The sequence below is a fragment of the Cupressus sempervirens genome, chromosome 8 (assembly GCF_028749045.1).
Source record: "Cupressus sempervirens isolate cs-2001-9-10 chromosome 8, ASM2874904v1, whole genome shotgun sequence".
Taxonomy (NCBI): domain Eukaryota; kingdom Viridiplantae; phylum Streptophyta; class Pinopsida; order Cupressales; family Cupressaceae; genus Cupressus; species Cupressus sempervirens.
The window spans coordinates 754814932-754831150 of NC_143125.1; the positions used below are offsets into that span (position 1 = coordinate 754814932).

General features: G+C 37.1%; 1 protein-coding gene across 3 annotated transcripts in view; it reads left to right on the plus strand.

The window, feature by feature from the left end:
- GLA1 (Folylpolyglutamate synthetase family protein) overlaps window positions 1-16219 on the plus strand; it is a 261863-nt gene that overhangs the window by 91179 nt on the left and 154465 nt on the right. For all 3 annotated transcript variants that reach the window (XM_089795217.1, XM_089795218.1, XM_089795219.1), the window contains one exon: window positions 1480-1641. In XM_089795217.1, coding sequence (XP_089651343.1) covers window positions 1480-1641 — 162 coding nt within the window. The remainder of the gene's footprint in view (window positions 1-1479; window positions 1642-16219) is intronic.

Below are 16219 nucleotides of genomic sequence, written 5' to 3' on the forward strand. Positions count from 1 at the left end.
ACACATGAATATTAGCCCTTCAGTATGCAATTCGAATCCTCCAACTAGATGGCTGTATATGCAGATTTAATGAACGCCAAGCAACAGTAATCTCAATGGCCAGCACATACAACCACAGTGCCTAATATCAGAATGTTTAGATGCCTCAATACTGCATATAAATGAGATCGTTTGGCAATGAAAAGACCCACGCTGCCACCAGTCACTAGACATCAAACTCTGACAATGAATTCCAGTTGATCAAACTACTCAATTGCAACTGAAATATAAATGCTGACTCCAACAAATCACCATCCTCTAATTGACAGTAAACACAGAAATAGAAGACATTCAAAAATTCTCAGAAATACAGATCTTAAAGTCCTCATCATAGTAATGTTTCTCAGCAATAACAATATCTCCCAGTTACAGAAAACACAGTTAGAAGATTTATCTAGTGAAACCACTATTCATCAGCAGTGACTTCAAACAATCTTCAGAGACTCGGAGACCCTTATACTTCAACAAGGGCTCACAATTCAGAACTCAGGAAAAAGCCACAAAGGCAAAAAAACTAATATATAATCAAGTGTGCTTTTCCCAATGAAATGAGCTCTTATTTATAAGCTCTCATTGGCAGAAGTTTTCATAAATCTCCACTTCAGTAATTGTGGAAGTTTCCCAAAAGACTCAACACTAGAAACTTTCCAACTTGCTTTTTTAGAAATAACACTTAAAGTCATTATTATAATAATGTAAACATTATTATAATAATGCAACTCAATAAAAAATAACTAAATAAGAGCTCAAACAATTATTAACCCGATCAATTGCAAGTGCGATCAACTGCCAGAGCCACCCACTGCACTGCCAAAAATAGACTTACTAAAAATAGTAAATTCACAATTGGGACTCCCAAAACACCCTGTCAGCTCACGAGGGTCGTTATGATGAGCTAACTCTATCAACTGCATAGGCTTGCCAAAAATGGGGACATTACAATATTTTGACATCAGAGTTAAGGCTTTACTGTGAAGTTCTATGCAACTGATTGCATTATATATTTGGTGGCTTTTGTTTGTTTTCCTTGTTCTATGAGTAAATAAAGTTTCTTTTGTGGAAAATATGTTCTTGGTTCTAGTAGTTATTGCATCATTTAAGTAACTATATGCCTATTTTATGAAATAAGATAATGTTCGATTTCATTTGATACCTCTTATAGATGCATGATAAAATTCATGAAATCCATATTCAGACAATTTTCTTTTCTAAGGTAAATATCTAGAATACAGGGAAGTATTCATATTTTATTTGTTTTAAATATTAAATTAATATAAAGCTTCAAATTTTGTATTTTGATTTAAGCTACATTGTTTTCAACTTGGTTGACTCTGCCTATATTCTCAGTAAAGAAACATGTAGAGAATAGATACTACAAAACTACCGCTCTTTCCTGTAAAGTCAAATTGAATTTACCAAACATGCTCGTTTATCTGGCAGGCTGGTCTAGGTGGAGCACGTGATGCTACCAATGTCATACACAGCAAGGGGCTTGCTATGTCTGTTATCACAACAATTGGGAAGGAACATATGGATGCCCTGGGAGGTTCTCTAGAGAGCATTGCAATTTCAAAGTCAGGCATCATCAAAGAAGGACGTCCAGTTCTGTATTTACTAGCTTTCTCTAATTATTGGGAACGGATATGCAGTATATATATCTGAAATGTTTTCATGCTTTTTTTAATCTTTCTTTAAGACCAATAAATTTCCACATTGGTCTTTTGGAGACATGCGAAATGAATAGATTTTTCCGCCATGCTTATTTATCAGTTTACCACCACCAAACCACAAGTTTCTCTTGATTTAGCTGGATGCCTCTATTTTCTACATGGGCCTCCTTGACATTTAAGGATCAACAAATATCATTCAATGTAATTAGCTTGAAATATGCATTAAATCTCCTAATTCCTAATGAGCAACACCAATATCTGATTGATAGCCTGTTGTCTGTGAGCATTATTGATCAAGTTGATTAAATGCTTGGAATCAATGTCTACCATATCTAGAAAATGTGATGTCAATATCTAACCTAATTCCAAAAAATTACAGCTTCAGCTTCCTCAAATTGTTGGTTTTATAACCTAAATGCTCTATATATCAGGTACTCATCTTTCACTGAATAATTTACTAGAATGTATTGTATCCCAGGGCCCATTTTACGGGGGGATCTATTATCTATCTTCAGCTGAAAATTTCTTATCTAATTCCTTTAGTCTCCAGCAGTTAGCTTATAGGCTTTATTTAGTGGACTTCACATTCTGCCATTAGCTGGGAAACCAGTCTCAAGCCCAGATACAGCCTTCTGTCTATCTGAAACAAGTTTTAACGTACTGTTATAGAACTTGTGAATCATCAAAAAATCTGATAAGCCACTGAAATTTCTATATATTAATAAAATTAGTTCCAAAGTAAAATGCTGTGTTTCCGGCATGTTGTGTCTTCTTTTAAAATCTGTGCCTCCACACGTTGCACCACATAGGAAGATTAGATTTCATTCTTCCTTTGATAGAGGATAAACTCACTTTTTGCCATGGATAAAGGAGGCCTTAAAGTTTTCGCTATATAAATGACAGTTTTGAATTTTTTTACTACTTAATCCGTCAATATATTTTTTCAATGCGTTTTTTATTATAATAATATAAAAATGAAAAGAATAATGTATAAACACATAATACAGATAACACAATAATAACTTTTAACTAAAATATTATTATATCATTACAAAGGCACAACAAGAGAGCTTGGGCACCTTGCAACTCTAAACCTTATTGCATGAAACCCTATGAGCAATGCAGAGGAAGCCTTCCATGGGGTGGAGGGCCATCCTCCAATTGTACTTTCAGCCTGCAACATTTAATGCAGGGTAGGTGGAGACCCTAGTTCCATGGGAGACAAGTCCCCAGGTGGTATTTTATAGGGAATACTGGAGTAGACCCATTCAAAACCACTAGAGATCGCAAGCAACTCAAATAATTCATATAGGCCCTCAGCAACGATCCTGTATTGGCAGATGCAGCCAAGTTTGAAGCAAGGACAAGCGTGGATGGAGGTGAAAGATTCAGATAACGACATTTAGGTAACAATCCTCATATCTCTGCATGTGTTCTTACTCCTGATGCCTAGATGGCCAAGGCCATTGTGGGTGAAATTAGCAGGTTTCGAGAGTCTGCCATATTCCTTACTGCTCATGATGTCAATAATATCCATTTAGGGCATTCTTGAATGACCGGATCCATAACAATCGGAACTCGCTTGTTGGGATGATTTAGGAGGGACTCTTCCTAATTATCTTCATAGACCCTAACTTGTAGAAGCAAATTATCGACAAGCAATTTTGGAGGATAGGTACATCTTGGTCTCCAAAAGCCATAAATGCAGAGATACTTGCTTTTTCTTCTCCATGTTGGACAGCCTTCCCCCATTCCTATGGAATCTCATTCCACAAGCCCTAGATCCCCTTGGCAAAGTGATTCGAATTGACAAAACTGACACCCTTCTTCTACATACAGATGCTTGAATCTATTGATCTTGGAAAGGACCTCCCTAAAGAGATAATATTCGAACTCCAGGGACGTAACTACTTTCCCCCCCCTTCATTTCTGGTAGGTTTGAATGCATGTCTTCTTTGCTAAAAATGCCTCTTAAGAAAGGATTGACCTCTTGTTAAAAGGAAAATTCCATCCCTCCCAAAATTGAACTCTGCTTTTCTCAAGGGCTTGACTAGACCACTTTTGTAGGGGAGATTTATCAATGGCCCTCTAAGATTTTTGTTACTTCTCTAAAAATGTCCCTGCAAACATTCTTTGAGGAATTGAGTGCTTCTCTAGACACTCTACAAACAATCTTCAAAGCTCCTTTGGGCCTGACCACCACTCTGTTTGGAGATCTTCTACCTAAAAATCTTATGGGACCCAGCATGGACAACCTTGGTTTACTACAGTCCTTCCCTAAATCGAAGCATAGGAATATGCCCAACAGATAGCCTTGGATAAAATAAAATGAATCTTTGGTCAGTAAATCTAGACTCGTGCCCCAACTCCACTTGTCTTTCTTCCTATGGAAGAAGTTGAATCCTTGCTATTCGACTCCCTTAAGAAACTCAATGCTTTATTTGGAAGTGTCTCTACTCGTGGAGAACGCAATAAGATTGTAGGTGTAATCGATGCAGTCCTCTAAGCTTGGCAAACTAGATAGTGAGGGATTGGATACCATCAAGAGATCATATGATCTTGAAGACAAGCTTAGTAATTTTGAACTCGTAGTTTTTCTTGTCCCTCCTCCCCTACCCCCTCCTCCATTTTCTAAACCTATTACCCCACAAAATGCTTGCCTCTATTATAAGGGTTGCAAACCCCAAGGAGAGAGAGGATGTCGGCAATGTGTACATTGTGGGAAGGATGCAGGTACCCTATACCCCATCAATGAAGAGGAATTTGGTGGTGCCACTGGGGAGGGGGGAACAAAGTCCCCAAGTCTTGGGTGTGCCCCTGTCTTTGGGACGTGGGACAAAAAGGGAGGGGATGTGTCCCCGTGTTACTATGGTTTCAACAGCTTCAAAGCTCCAATGGAGATTAAACCCTAGCAACTCATAAAATCAATGCTAAATATGTATTATGGAACATTAAAGGGATGGAAACCCTTGATAAAAAATATGTAATAAAAAGTTTCCTTAGAAATTGTAGAGACCTTGATTTTACGTTGTTTCAAGAAATCAAGGTTACTAAATTCCAATTAAATGTAGCCCTTAAATGCATTTCTAAGGATGCCAAGGTTGTATTTACAAACCACACTAGAGGGAGCAACAATTCTTATTGGGCCCAAATGGCAGAAGTGCATCTTTGGTTGGGAATCATCCCCATGGAATAGAGTGGTATGGATCACTCTGAATGTAAATGGAGAAGATGTAGGGTTTTGCTCAATAAATGCCCCCAACAATCATTACGTCAAGACCCCCTTATGGAATTGGATGTGTCAGTTGAAAGAAGTGCCATGGACCATGGTGGGAGATTTTAATACGATAGAAAGGCAACAAGACAAAACAAGAGGCACCAGATTTGAGTGGAAGGGGGTGGACAGATTTTATTGGTTTAAGTTAGTTGGTAAGTTTAAACTTTTTACTCATTAGCAGGGGGTAAGGGTGAGCATAGAGGCATTTGGTGTACTTTGACTAACTTTTGAAAAGGGCAAAACAGGGTCTACAACAGATTGGATAGATTCTATGTTAGCAAAGACTCATTCAGCTTCAGAAAGAACCTTGAAGGGTCATGTTTTCAAGTTGACCCCTGCATTCTCTCTAACCATCATCCCATTCTAGCCTCTATATTCATGCTGACACCTCTCTGCTCGAGGATGACGACACCAATACCACTTCTATGGTGGTCAGATGGTATAACCATAATGTGGTTAACACCCTAATTCCATTAAAAGATGGGAGTTTATGACTGATAGCTGGAAAAGATTGTTTTAAGTTAGGCAAGAAGAAGATTAAGGATGCTAGGAGAAAGGAATGTTCATGATATAACTCTCTAGTGGAAGCTGAGAAGACCATACAAGCTGACCCATCCAACCGTGAGGCTTTGGAGACCTTAACCATGGCCAAAGACTCTGTGAGAAAACTGCAAAACATTAAATTCCAAGGGGTGAAAACCAGGGCTATTTATTGGCTAGAGCGTGAAGATAGAAGCTCCAAATACTTTTTCCAGTTGCTGAAATGTAAAGAAACCATAGACAAAGTTGAGGTCATTTCAGAAGAGGGTAAAGAAATCAATGATCGAAAGGAGATTCCGAATACTTCTGCAAATTTCTATGCCAAGTTACTCACTACAAAGGAGAATGGTGAAACAATGGAAACTACAAGGAATAAGCTCATAAACCTTATTCCAGTAAAAATATTAGTAGAAGACAGACAAAAACTAGATCAACCTATTTCAAAGGAAGAAAATGAATAATGATAGGGCCTCTGGGCCTGATGGTATCTGAGTAGAGTTCTACAAATCTCATATAGATTGGATCTGGCAAGACCTAATGTTGTTTTATGAACATTGAAAATACAATCAAAATTGGTTCTCTAGGATCTATGATCAATGCAGGGCTCATAAAGCTAATCCCCAAAGAATGGTGATAAGTCTCTTATAAAAAATTGGTGCCCAATTACTCTCCTCAATGTCTGATACAAGATTATGGCCAAAATCCTAGCTCTAAGATTGGAAAACATTCTCCTGGGGTGATCAGCCATACACAAACATGATTTGTCAAGGGAAGATATGTCCTAGAAAACCTTATCACTTGTGGGAGGCCATGGATTGGGCAAATGCTCAGGTCAACATACCTCAATGTTTCTGATAGATTATGAGAAGACATACTGTAAGGTGGAATGGAAATTCATTATTATGATGTTGGAAGGTCTTGGATTCGTCAAATTCTTCAACAAAATGATTCTCACCCTTATGATTGATGCCTCTACATGGTAGAAATAAATGGGCAAGATCCAAAGCATTTTCTTTTACAAGATCAATAAGTTGGGGATTTCCTCTAGTATCTTCCTTGTTTGTCATAGTTGCTGACTCGTTGCACTATATTCTGAGGGATGACACCTTGTCCCCAAGGGTCAAGTGGATTACACTTACCAACCAAGATGAGATCTTCAACATACAGTTCGCTGATGTCACCTCACTACTTATAGAACTAATAGAGATTAACATGGAAAACATTCTTGCCAGATAAGACATCTTTTGCACTGCTTTGAGCAGTAAATATCAATGTCCATATCCATTATGCTAGGTTCGAAGGGACACCCCCCAATTTGGTACGATAAGTTTGGTATTTCTTAGGGAGGACTTGGTCACCTGGTCAAATATCTAGGCATTTCCTACTCAGTTTCTTCCAATCTAAACATAATGTGGGAATGGGTCAAGAATAAGATTGATAAAAAAGTGTCCAAGTAGAATAATACATATCTTTCCCTGGTAGGAAGGTTGCAGGTATGCTAGAAACTTTTGTCAGCTTATATTATCTATTACTTCTTTGCGTGGCTGTTTAATCAGTCTCAGATTAATTATGTCGAAAAGATTATCAAAAATTTTCTTTGGTCAGATGGGAAGGGTAACAGAAAAAGGCACACAGTCAGATGGGAGTGGTGTGTGAAGAGGAAGGAGGTTGGAGAATTGGAATTGAAATACCTTAGACGGCAAGGCATTGCTCTTACAGTAAAGCCAAGGCTACCCAAGGAAATGAACCCTGGAAGGTGTTAATCAGCAATGATATTTCCAGAGGTGTTCCTTAAGTTGGTGGGTCATTGAAATGACTTCACATCCATGGCCTCCTTTTTGGTAAATAGAGAATTAGAGTTGAGGGGTCTCAAGTATTCCAAGCAATACGGAAAGGATGGGAACAAATATGACAATGGATATCAGGGGCAGGTCTGACTGATAATAGTTTCAAAGTGTGTGGTGAAAAATCTTTGTGGTGGAATATGTAAAGAAATGGCATGCCTTTGGCCCTCCTCCAAGGGTGCTATGCTGATTAGTGGTCCAAACTTGGCATCAACAAACTTGAGGATCTCATTACTGATGGTAGATTCATTGGCTTTGATGAATTGGTTTCCAAATATGATATACCTTCCCCTCATAAAAGAAACCTTTCTGTGTTGGAAAAGGCCTGGGGGTACCTAAAGCTATGCTTAGTCTGTGGAGAGATTATTGATAGATTGCCTCTTCTGAAGTGGCCTGACAAGTCCCCTCTGCGTTCCACCAAAGCCAAGTATGCATATAGTTTGATAACTAATTCTTCTGACATCCTTGAACATATCAATATTAAATGGCTTTCCAACCTTAACTCTCAGGATTGTCCAAAAATATGAGCTTCCTATGGTATTGCTGTATTGAACCTAAAATCCAATGTTTCCTTTGGCAAACCCTGTTGCATAGGCTCCCCTTCTCTAAACCAATCAGTGAACCCTATATCTACTTGGTTTGTCAGCAACCTGAATCTATATCGCGTGTATTCTTGGAATGTACTTTTGTCAAGGGGGTGTGGAATGTGTTTAGATTCTCATTGGATGTGGATATGTACTTATTTCTTGCTATATCTGGGTTTATTCCTGGAATCCCCATGTATCTCAACTCTTTTTGGTCTGTTTGCTCCTCTCACTTGCTTTGGTATATCTGGTTGCTTAGGAATGAGGAGATATTTAAAGGTAAACATAGGATTCTTACTGAGTCTCTGCGGAGAGTCATTCATCAACATATTTCTGTGCAGGTCACTTTGAGTTTCCAGCTAAAGGAGCATCGACTACTCAAGGCTATCAAAGAGTGTACAAATGTTCTTAGAAAGGAGAACACACCATATGAGATAAAGACCATAGAGCTGAAAGAATTTGATTTTGATTGCAATGTGAAGGAACTTCTGGACAAGATCATCAAGAAGAAAAAAGTCAGTTAAACATAACCTTCGGATCTGTTGAGCAAGTCAATGCAGGAAAATCCAGTTGCAGCACCAACAGACAAAGGACCGACATAACAATGCCCAACAGTAAACCTGATAAAGGACCAACGGTTGTCTTGGAAATGACCCAACAAGCTTTGAAAATAAGAGCAGGAAGAACCTCATGCATCTTAATGTTAAAGTTGTAGCTTCAGTCAGATTGATTCAATCTGATATACATTATTGTTATTGGTAAATCATCAGTTTCTATATATACTTATCCATGTTAAATAATATATATTATTGTATGTAATATATATATTATAGTATATAATATATATAATATATATTGTTATACATATTATTATTTATGTTAATATAATATTATTAATTGATGATTACACCATAGAGACATGTCTCCTCTCATATTTATATGAAATCCAAATCTGCATTTGGAATACACCAATTACAATGGCAGCGTTGCTACATTTGTAGAAAAACGATCCTTAAATACATTAACATGGTATCCGAGCACTAGACTACAAATATAGAAAATAAAAAGAGGAAATATAGAATCAAAACTAGCCTATATAGGTGATGGGAATGAGTAATCAAAACATGACAGAAAGGAATTATCTGATCAGAATTCATTGTACAATGAGGGAATAGAAAGAACAAATGTACTACATGAGGGGAGTATGCAGATTACTCTGTAGTGTATAAGGAATTAAGTTGGGACACAATTTCAACGGCTCTACACTAAGAAGGCTAATAAGGACATATAAGACACACTAGGGTTAAATTCCAAGCAATCACTACTCGGGAGGAACATACAGATCCTTCTGTTGACATTAAGGTCAATTTGTCTATTAGTGACTTAACACTTAGTCAATTGGTTTCATTGCTACTAAGCTCTAAGGTTGCTTTTGAGCTAAATAGTTAGATTGCAGTTCATGTCGAGCTTCATAGTATCTATCGAGCATCTGAGATAGTTTACAGTATTGCCTGAGTGTAACAGAGTCTACTGAGCTTTCTAGTACAAGTGATGAAGATCTTAGTGCTAACCGAGCTTTGTGGTGTTAACCAAAAATCTCAGTATCTACCGAGTTCGCAATGTTAACAAAGGGAATGTAGTCAGTGTTGACCAAGTCATGCAGTGTCAACCGAGCATTCCAATATCTAGCGAGTTTCTCAGTGTTCACTGAGTCATACAATGTTGACTGAGTTCTTGCTACTCGAAGTGATTAGTATGGACTGAGCTTTAACGTCATTCGAGTGCCAAAGTCTGCCGAGTGTTGACAGTGTTTGCTGAGTGTGAGAACATCACCGAGTTGTCTTTAGAACCCAAGTTACAACAACAGGCCAACTTTGTGAATTATGATGAATTTGGTATTGTAGCCGACTCGAGCAAGTAATTAAGTGGATTGGTATATATGTAATGTATTGTATCATATCCAAATGTAATCAATAAGAAGCAGAAGAAGCATGAGTGTGAATTGAAGAAGGCTACAAGTAGTATAAGGTATAGCAGAGACTTATCTATCACAGTCAGGTGATCATTGCAAATCAAGGAATCTCATTCAACAAATCAAAGTTGCAGATCAGAGTTCAATCACTGGTTCATCCTAACAGGTGCATCAGTTAAATCTTTTAACCAGGTGGACTTAACAGTCTTTTGCTAAATCTCCTAACAGAGTGCATACTTCACTATATTTTTGTAAATCCTTTAGCAAGGTGGATCTAACAGTCCTTATTGCTCCTAATAAGGTAGATCACTAGAAGTGGTCAATTGTAAGTCTTAACATGCGAACTTTATACTGCAGTACTAAAGCTTGTGGGTATCATCCCCATCCCAGTTTTACTTTCTATTTGGAAGGTTTCTAGGTCACCATATCTTGTGTCAAAGTGTTATGAATATTTTATTGCTTTCATTCTTTCATGCATGTAACTAGATCAGAATAATATATGAAGAATTCATTAGTGAATTAAGTGAAAAGTTTTATTGGTTCCTAATTCACCCTTTCCATCTTAGTAACCTAGCCTACCTTACATTTCTAGCACCACCATCATCAAAACAAGGAATAAAGAGGGAATATCAGAAAATAAAACAAATTAGTCCTAACTAGTGAACTGATAGCTATCAAAGGCCGATAAAATAATCTAATTAGTTCCAACTAGTGAACTGATAGCTATCAAAGGTAGATAAAATAATCTTACACTGAGAGGAATGGATGCGTGAAATGAGCATTCACAGTAGGACTTCTATATATCGTTCTCCTCCAGTATAAAGTAAGGGAATAATAGGAGAAGATCATCATTTACGGATCTTCCTCTCAATCACAGAGATATAAGAAGTCGAAAGGGAGGAAGTTAGAGTAGTAATTGCTGGCAAATTAAATTTTTAGTAAGATCAAATTATACTTCGAAAACATGTCTGGAACCATCCAACAAGGAGATTAGAAAAATCAATTAGAGGAGAAAAGACATGGCGGTCTGAGTACGTGGATTTTAAAGGAGACAATAATAGTGATAAAAAAAAAGTAGTAAAAAAAAGAGAAATTTAAGAGACAACCCTTCAAGTCTCCATATCTACGAACACATGGGCACTCTACAATCAAGCATCCATTTAGTGACTATCATAAATTTGACATTCAATTCTACAAGCTCTGTCATTATTCAATTATTGAAAACATTACCTTTATTAGATTCAATAGAAGCATACTTTGGAAGTTGAACATAATTCATGTTCTGCAAACTCATAAATCTGTCACAAAAATTCATCTACTGTGATTTTGGGCCAGTATCAATCTCTGTAGGAGAGCATACGACGATGGTGTTGTGAGGTTTTCACACCATCGCCCCAAAATTTTTGGGGACCCCCTTCTTTCTAATCGCCTTGGCAAATTTTTGGATTGTCCAACAATTTTGAGTTTTGAAAAATTTCACGCCTTGGCACCTTCAAGACAAATATGGGGAGGCTTAGCTTATTTTCACTCGGTTTTCTTAACTTGATTTTCCAGAGCTATCAATTTCATCCCTAGGCCGAATAATTTTCTAAGTTTACTTCAACTTGGCAGGATAAAGTTGTGAATTTTGTACTTAGGCGTTTTCTTTTGAAAATTTGGTCTTAACTCTGTAAATTTGGATAATTCTCAAAAGAGAAATTTTAATTAGACTTAAGTTTCTGAAAAATCTCAAAAAAAAATTTTCTTTGGTGAAAATTTTTAATTTTGTTGAAATATGGAAAATTGCAAAAAATCGATTTTTGGTTCTAAATGCAATTTTAATTTTTAATTTTAAAAAATCGATTTGGTAGAAAATTGCAAAAAATTTTCTTTAATTGGATTAATTTGCCTTGAAAACTTTTAAGTTTTTAATGAATTTAGTAATTTATTATTGAAAAATAAATTTTGGTTAGCCAAAATACAATTTTAATGACGTATTAATTACTACGTCCTCATTAAATGGAAATATTTAACACCCTCAAGGCACCATTTAATTTCGTTTTGCAATTGGAGCTAATTGGTAAATTTAAAAGTGCAATTTTTTTTTTGGCAAAATTAATTTTTTCGAGCCAAGTATTTAATTGTGGGCCTTAACTTGAATTTACGTTTTGTTTTTTGTTTTCTCCTAGACCATGTAGGCCAGCTTTATGGAGAAAGAAAATTGGCTATAAAGGGAGTCTCCTCCACATTTCATTTTCACAAATCATTTCTTCCTCTCTATGTGGGTGAATTTTGTGGAAGAGTAGATTTTTTTCAGACTTAGGCAAAATTTGTAGGAGCCGAATTTTGTGGAAGGCGAAATTTGTGGGGGCCGAATTTTGTGGGAGCCGAAATTTGTGGAAGATAAAATTCTGTTTTTTTTTCAAGAGGCTGCGATTTTTTCCTTAGGTTGGGTAACTTTATTTGGAGGTGAATTGCATGGTAAATTCCTGATTTGCAAAGGGATTTGAACTTCTTGAAAGTCATATCCTAGGTTCCGAAAAGTCGCTGTAAGTTCATCGGTTAAGGTGAACTTTCATCATCTAGAGTTGCAAGGAGTGCTTAAGCTGAGATATCCATCTTTCGTTCTAGGCTAAGGATTGCTCCGCTTGGTTCTTCTTGCCTTTTGGTCCACCACTCTACCATCGCGTAATAGGGCGACGAGCATGGAGGATGATAGTGCAAGTAAGAATCCCAAGCGGACGAACACTAAGAAAGACAAAGAGGATATGATGCCCAATACTTCCTTCTTCTCGAAAATGAAGTGGACATGATACGGATGAGGGACAGACTAAAGGAAGGACAATCCCCCTTGGCTATAGTAGAGGTAATTTCAAATCATTTAGAGTTGCGAGGAGTGCTTAAGCTGAGATATCCATCTTTCGTTCTAGGCTAAGGATTGCTCCGCTTGGTTCTTCTTGCCTTTTGGTCCACCACTCTACCATCCCGTAATAGGGCGACGAGCTTGGAGGATGATAGTGCAAGTAAGAATCCCAAGCAGGCGAACACTAAGAAAGACAAAGAGGATATGACGCCCAATACTTCCCTCTTCTCGAAAATGAGGCGAATAACCAATACCAATGGTGGTACAATAAAAGGATATACAAAAGGCAGTTGCACATCACGGCCCAGGTATTGACACTTCCACTGTGACCATGATGAGCGACAACGGCGTAGCCCTTGGTTTTGAAGATATTAGAGAAGATGTCAACGAGACAGATTTTGGATCGAAATTGGAGGAGTTGGGAAAGGTTGCCATCAGGAAAAAGCATTTGGGCACCCTTTTCTCTCTCAGTGCTTTTATTGGATTTGCAAAGAAATATGAGAAGGATCATGAAAAGATGCTACAAGCAGTGAACAGCGTGGCGAAGTCAACAAAACTCAAGGCGAAACACACACCTTGTCCTCCTATGGAAGAAGTTAACGAAAGGCTAGCTAAGTTCATTGCCTTAGCTAAGAAAATGAAAGAAAAGGGAAGATTTATATTAGAAGATCATTTGATGTAAGCCCAAGTGGCAAATTTCCCCTTTCTTCTAGAATAGGACAGGTGTCAATTTCTGATTGGCCACCATTTTGGTGCCTTCTCATTGGTTGCCACTTTTTGCACTTTTTTCATTGGTCCATTGATGAGGTGGCAACTTCTCATTGGCCGATGGGGTGGCAACCCTAATTAGGGTTTTGAGGATCCAATCTGGATCGTTGATCTTGTTTTGATCTCCACCGTCCATTGTATTTCTGGACTCTATAAAAGGCCATTTGCTCTCATTTGTAAAGGGGGTCGGAGAAATTGTTGCGAAGATAATACCAAAATGCTCTCTTTTTCATTGTTGCGATTGGCATGTTGATCAAGAACATTGGGTGTTATTGCATGTTTTCTACTTCCACTTAGTTAGATTTCTTTTCAAGTTGTTAAAGTTGGTTTCATTTGAAGTTGTTTAAGTAAAGTTAAAGTAGATGAATAGTTGTATGGTAGCATTGGTAAATGTTTGATAGGGATCAATACTAGGCCACTAGCATCCTAGCGGCTGGTTGGAAAGCTTTGTGTGGTAAACTAGTTTATTTTTCCTTAGAATCATTGCACTTGTGGAAGTGGGGCCGCTGGTCAGCTCTCATTAGGTTCGATCTCCACCCATTTGCTAACCTTCCATTCATAGGAGTAGGAGTAGAACAATGAGTAGTTGGGTAGTCAAAGTTTAGAGAGGAGAAAGTTAGAGTAGATCAAGTGATAGAACTCATCCATTCACCTTCCACAACCATCGCTTTCCCATCAACATCATCATCGTGACCATCAACATTATCTGCTTCCACACATTTCACAAACCGAGCCACCATCACCTTCATCCCATCAATGTCCAAGTCATCCTCGAATGAATAGTGTAAGGCCGCCTACGTGATTATCAGCAAATCACATTGATAAAACTGAGCGAGTATCCAACGGTGTAAGGAACATTGGAGTTATACTCATGTCTCATGAGCATTAACTTTTCAAGAGAGGAATTGTATGTTTGATATTCTGTATCAAATATCCAATTGCTAATATATTATGTAAGTGATACAAAACTCGCATCAACAGATGGTAATATGGGAAGTGATTTCATCAATGTCTCTGAAATTGTTGGGTAATAAAGTCAAGGGTGACAATACTATGTTTGGAGATATCTGTGATTCCAAATACATATTGCTGCATAAGAGCATTAGGAGTTTGTCATTTTTGGAGACTGTGCTAATATGCATAGATATTGATTTTTGCATATAAGTTATTAAGAAGATACAAACCATATGAATTACAAAATCTAGAGTACAAGCACTCACCATAGGAGAGAATCTTGAGTTGGCGAGTCATAATTGTTGGATGTTTGAACTATAACCAAAAGGATAATTTGTAAAAGATATACACAATTGCATCAAATGTGTGTTGGTTGAGCAACTTGTTTATTTCAAGAGAAGCATGTGTGCATCTATTTAAGAGCAACATATGGAAGAATTCATTGTCTTGATTGTTAAGATTGTCCAAAGGTAGATATAGATTTTTTGAATTATATAGTAGTTGGGAAACATTATTCACACGAATGAAAAGGTTTCTATAGTAACGTTGCATGACATGTGATAGAGATAGTTGACAGAAGTCATTGTCAGGAGTTCTATTCTAATTACAATAAATAGTTGGTTGGACAGCTAACACACTAGTGCAATAGGAGTTATTCATATTATTGGTAATAATGAGGTTTATCACACAAACATGGCTATATATTTGTCTCGGGCCTGATACATCCTCTATACATTTTCAACCATAAATTCCCAATGTGGCCAAATATTTTGTAGTTCGCAACTAGTTGATATAAGATCCCTCTATGAGTAAGAAGAAGAAGAACTAGATAAATCCCGAACACTCTAAGTTTTGTTAGTTTCATGTCCATCACTATTAGTATTCCTAATATTTACATTCAACAAAGAAGTTGGTATCAAAGAGTCAAGAGTGGCTCCATCCGTTAGCTAGAGAAAGTAATCAAGCTGAATGTAACCTTGGAGTAATATACATGACACTTGTTCTAAAGTCTTGGGCACTAAATCTTTTATGGAAACCGACCCGATGCCATCAATGTAGCACTGTGTCCAACATGCATATCTGATGACTGTTGTACAAGTTTGAAAAAAAAAAGACTCTTCCAGCTCACAAATTTGTTGTCTCAAATCCATTGAAGTTCAGCTTATAGTTGAGCACAATGTGAACAATGCCTTCTTGCATTGATAGTCCTCCTTGTGTACCAGATGTCTTCTAGAAGACTTAATATCTTCGTGAATAGGACTTTAGGGGAGACACAAATCATATCCTAATGAATCGGAGAAGTACTATGATAAAATAGTAATTAATGGTCAAAAGGGTATAATTTAATTGATAGTGAGAAGATGCAGAAATTAAAATAGCCCTAGATGTGTCCTTTGATGACATGACTCATTATTAGAAAATAGAGCAATTGGTCTTATACGATGGGCTATCAGTAGAAAATCATTAATTTTTTAGTTTTCACTTAGAGATAAATATACAAGTCAAACAACATACAATCAAGAAATGGATATTGAACATACTAGCAAAGAGAAGAAACCAGATGTTTTTGGTATAGATGACATTGATAGAATATATTGAAGAAGTGCTCTTTGCAATAAAAGTATCAAGTGCTCGATTATCAAGTGAAAAGTTTTATGTGTGAGTTACTTCTTAGTGCAAAATGATTCATAGTTGCCCATTTCTTGGTGTTATGGTAAAATTGTATGTT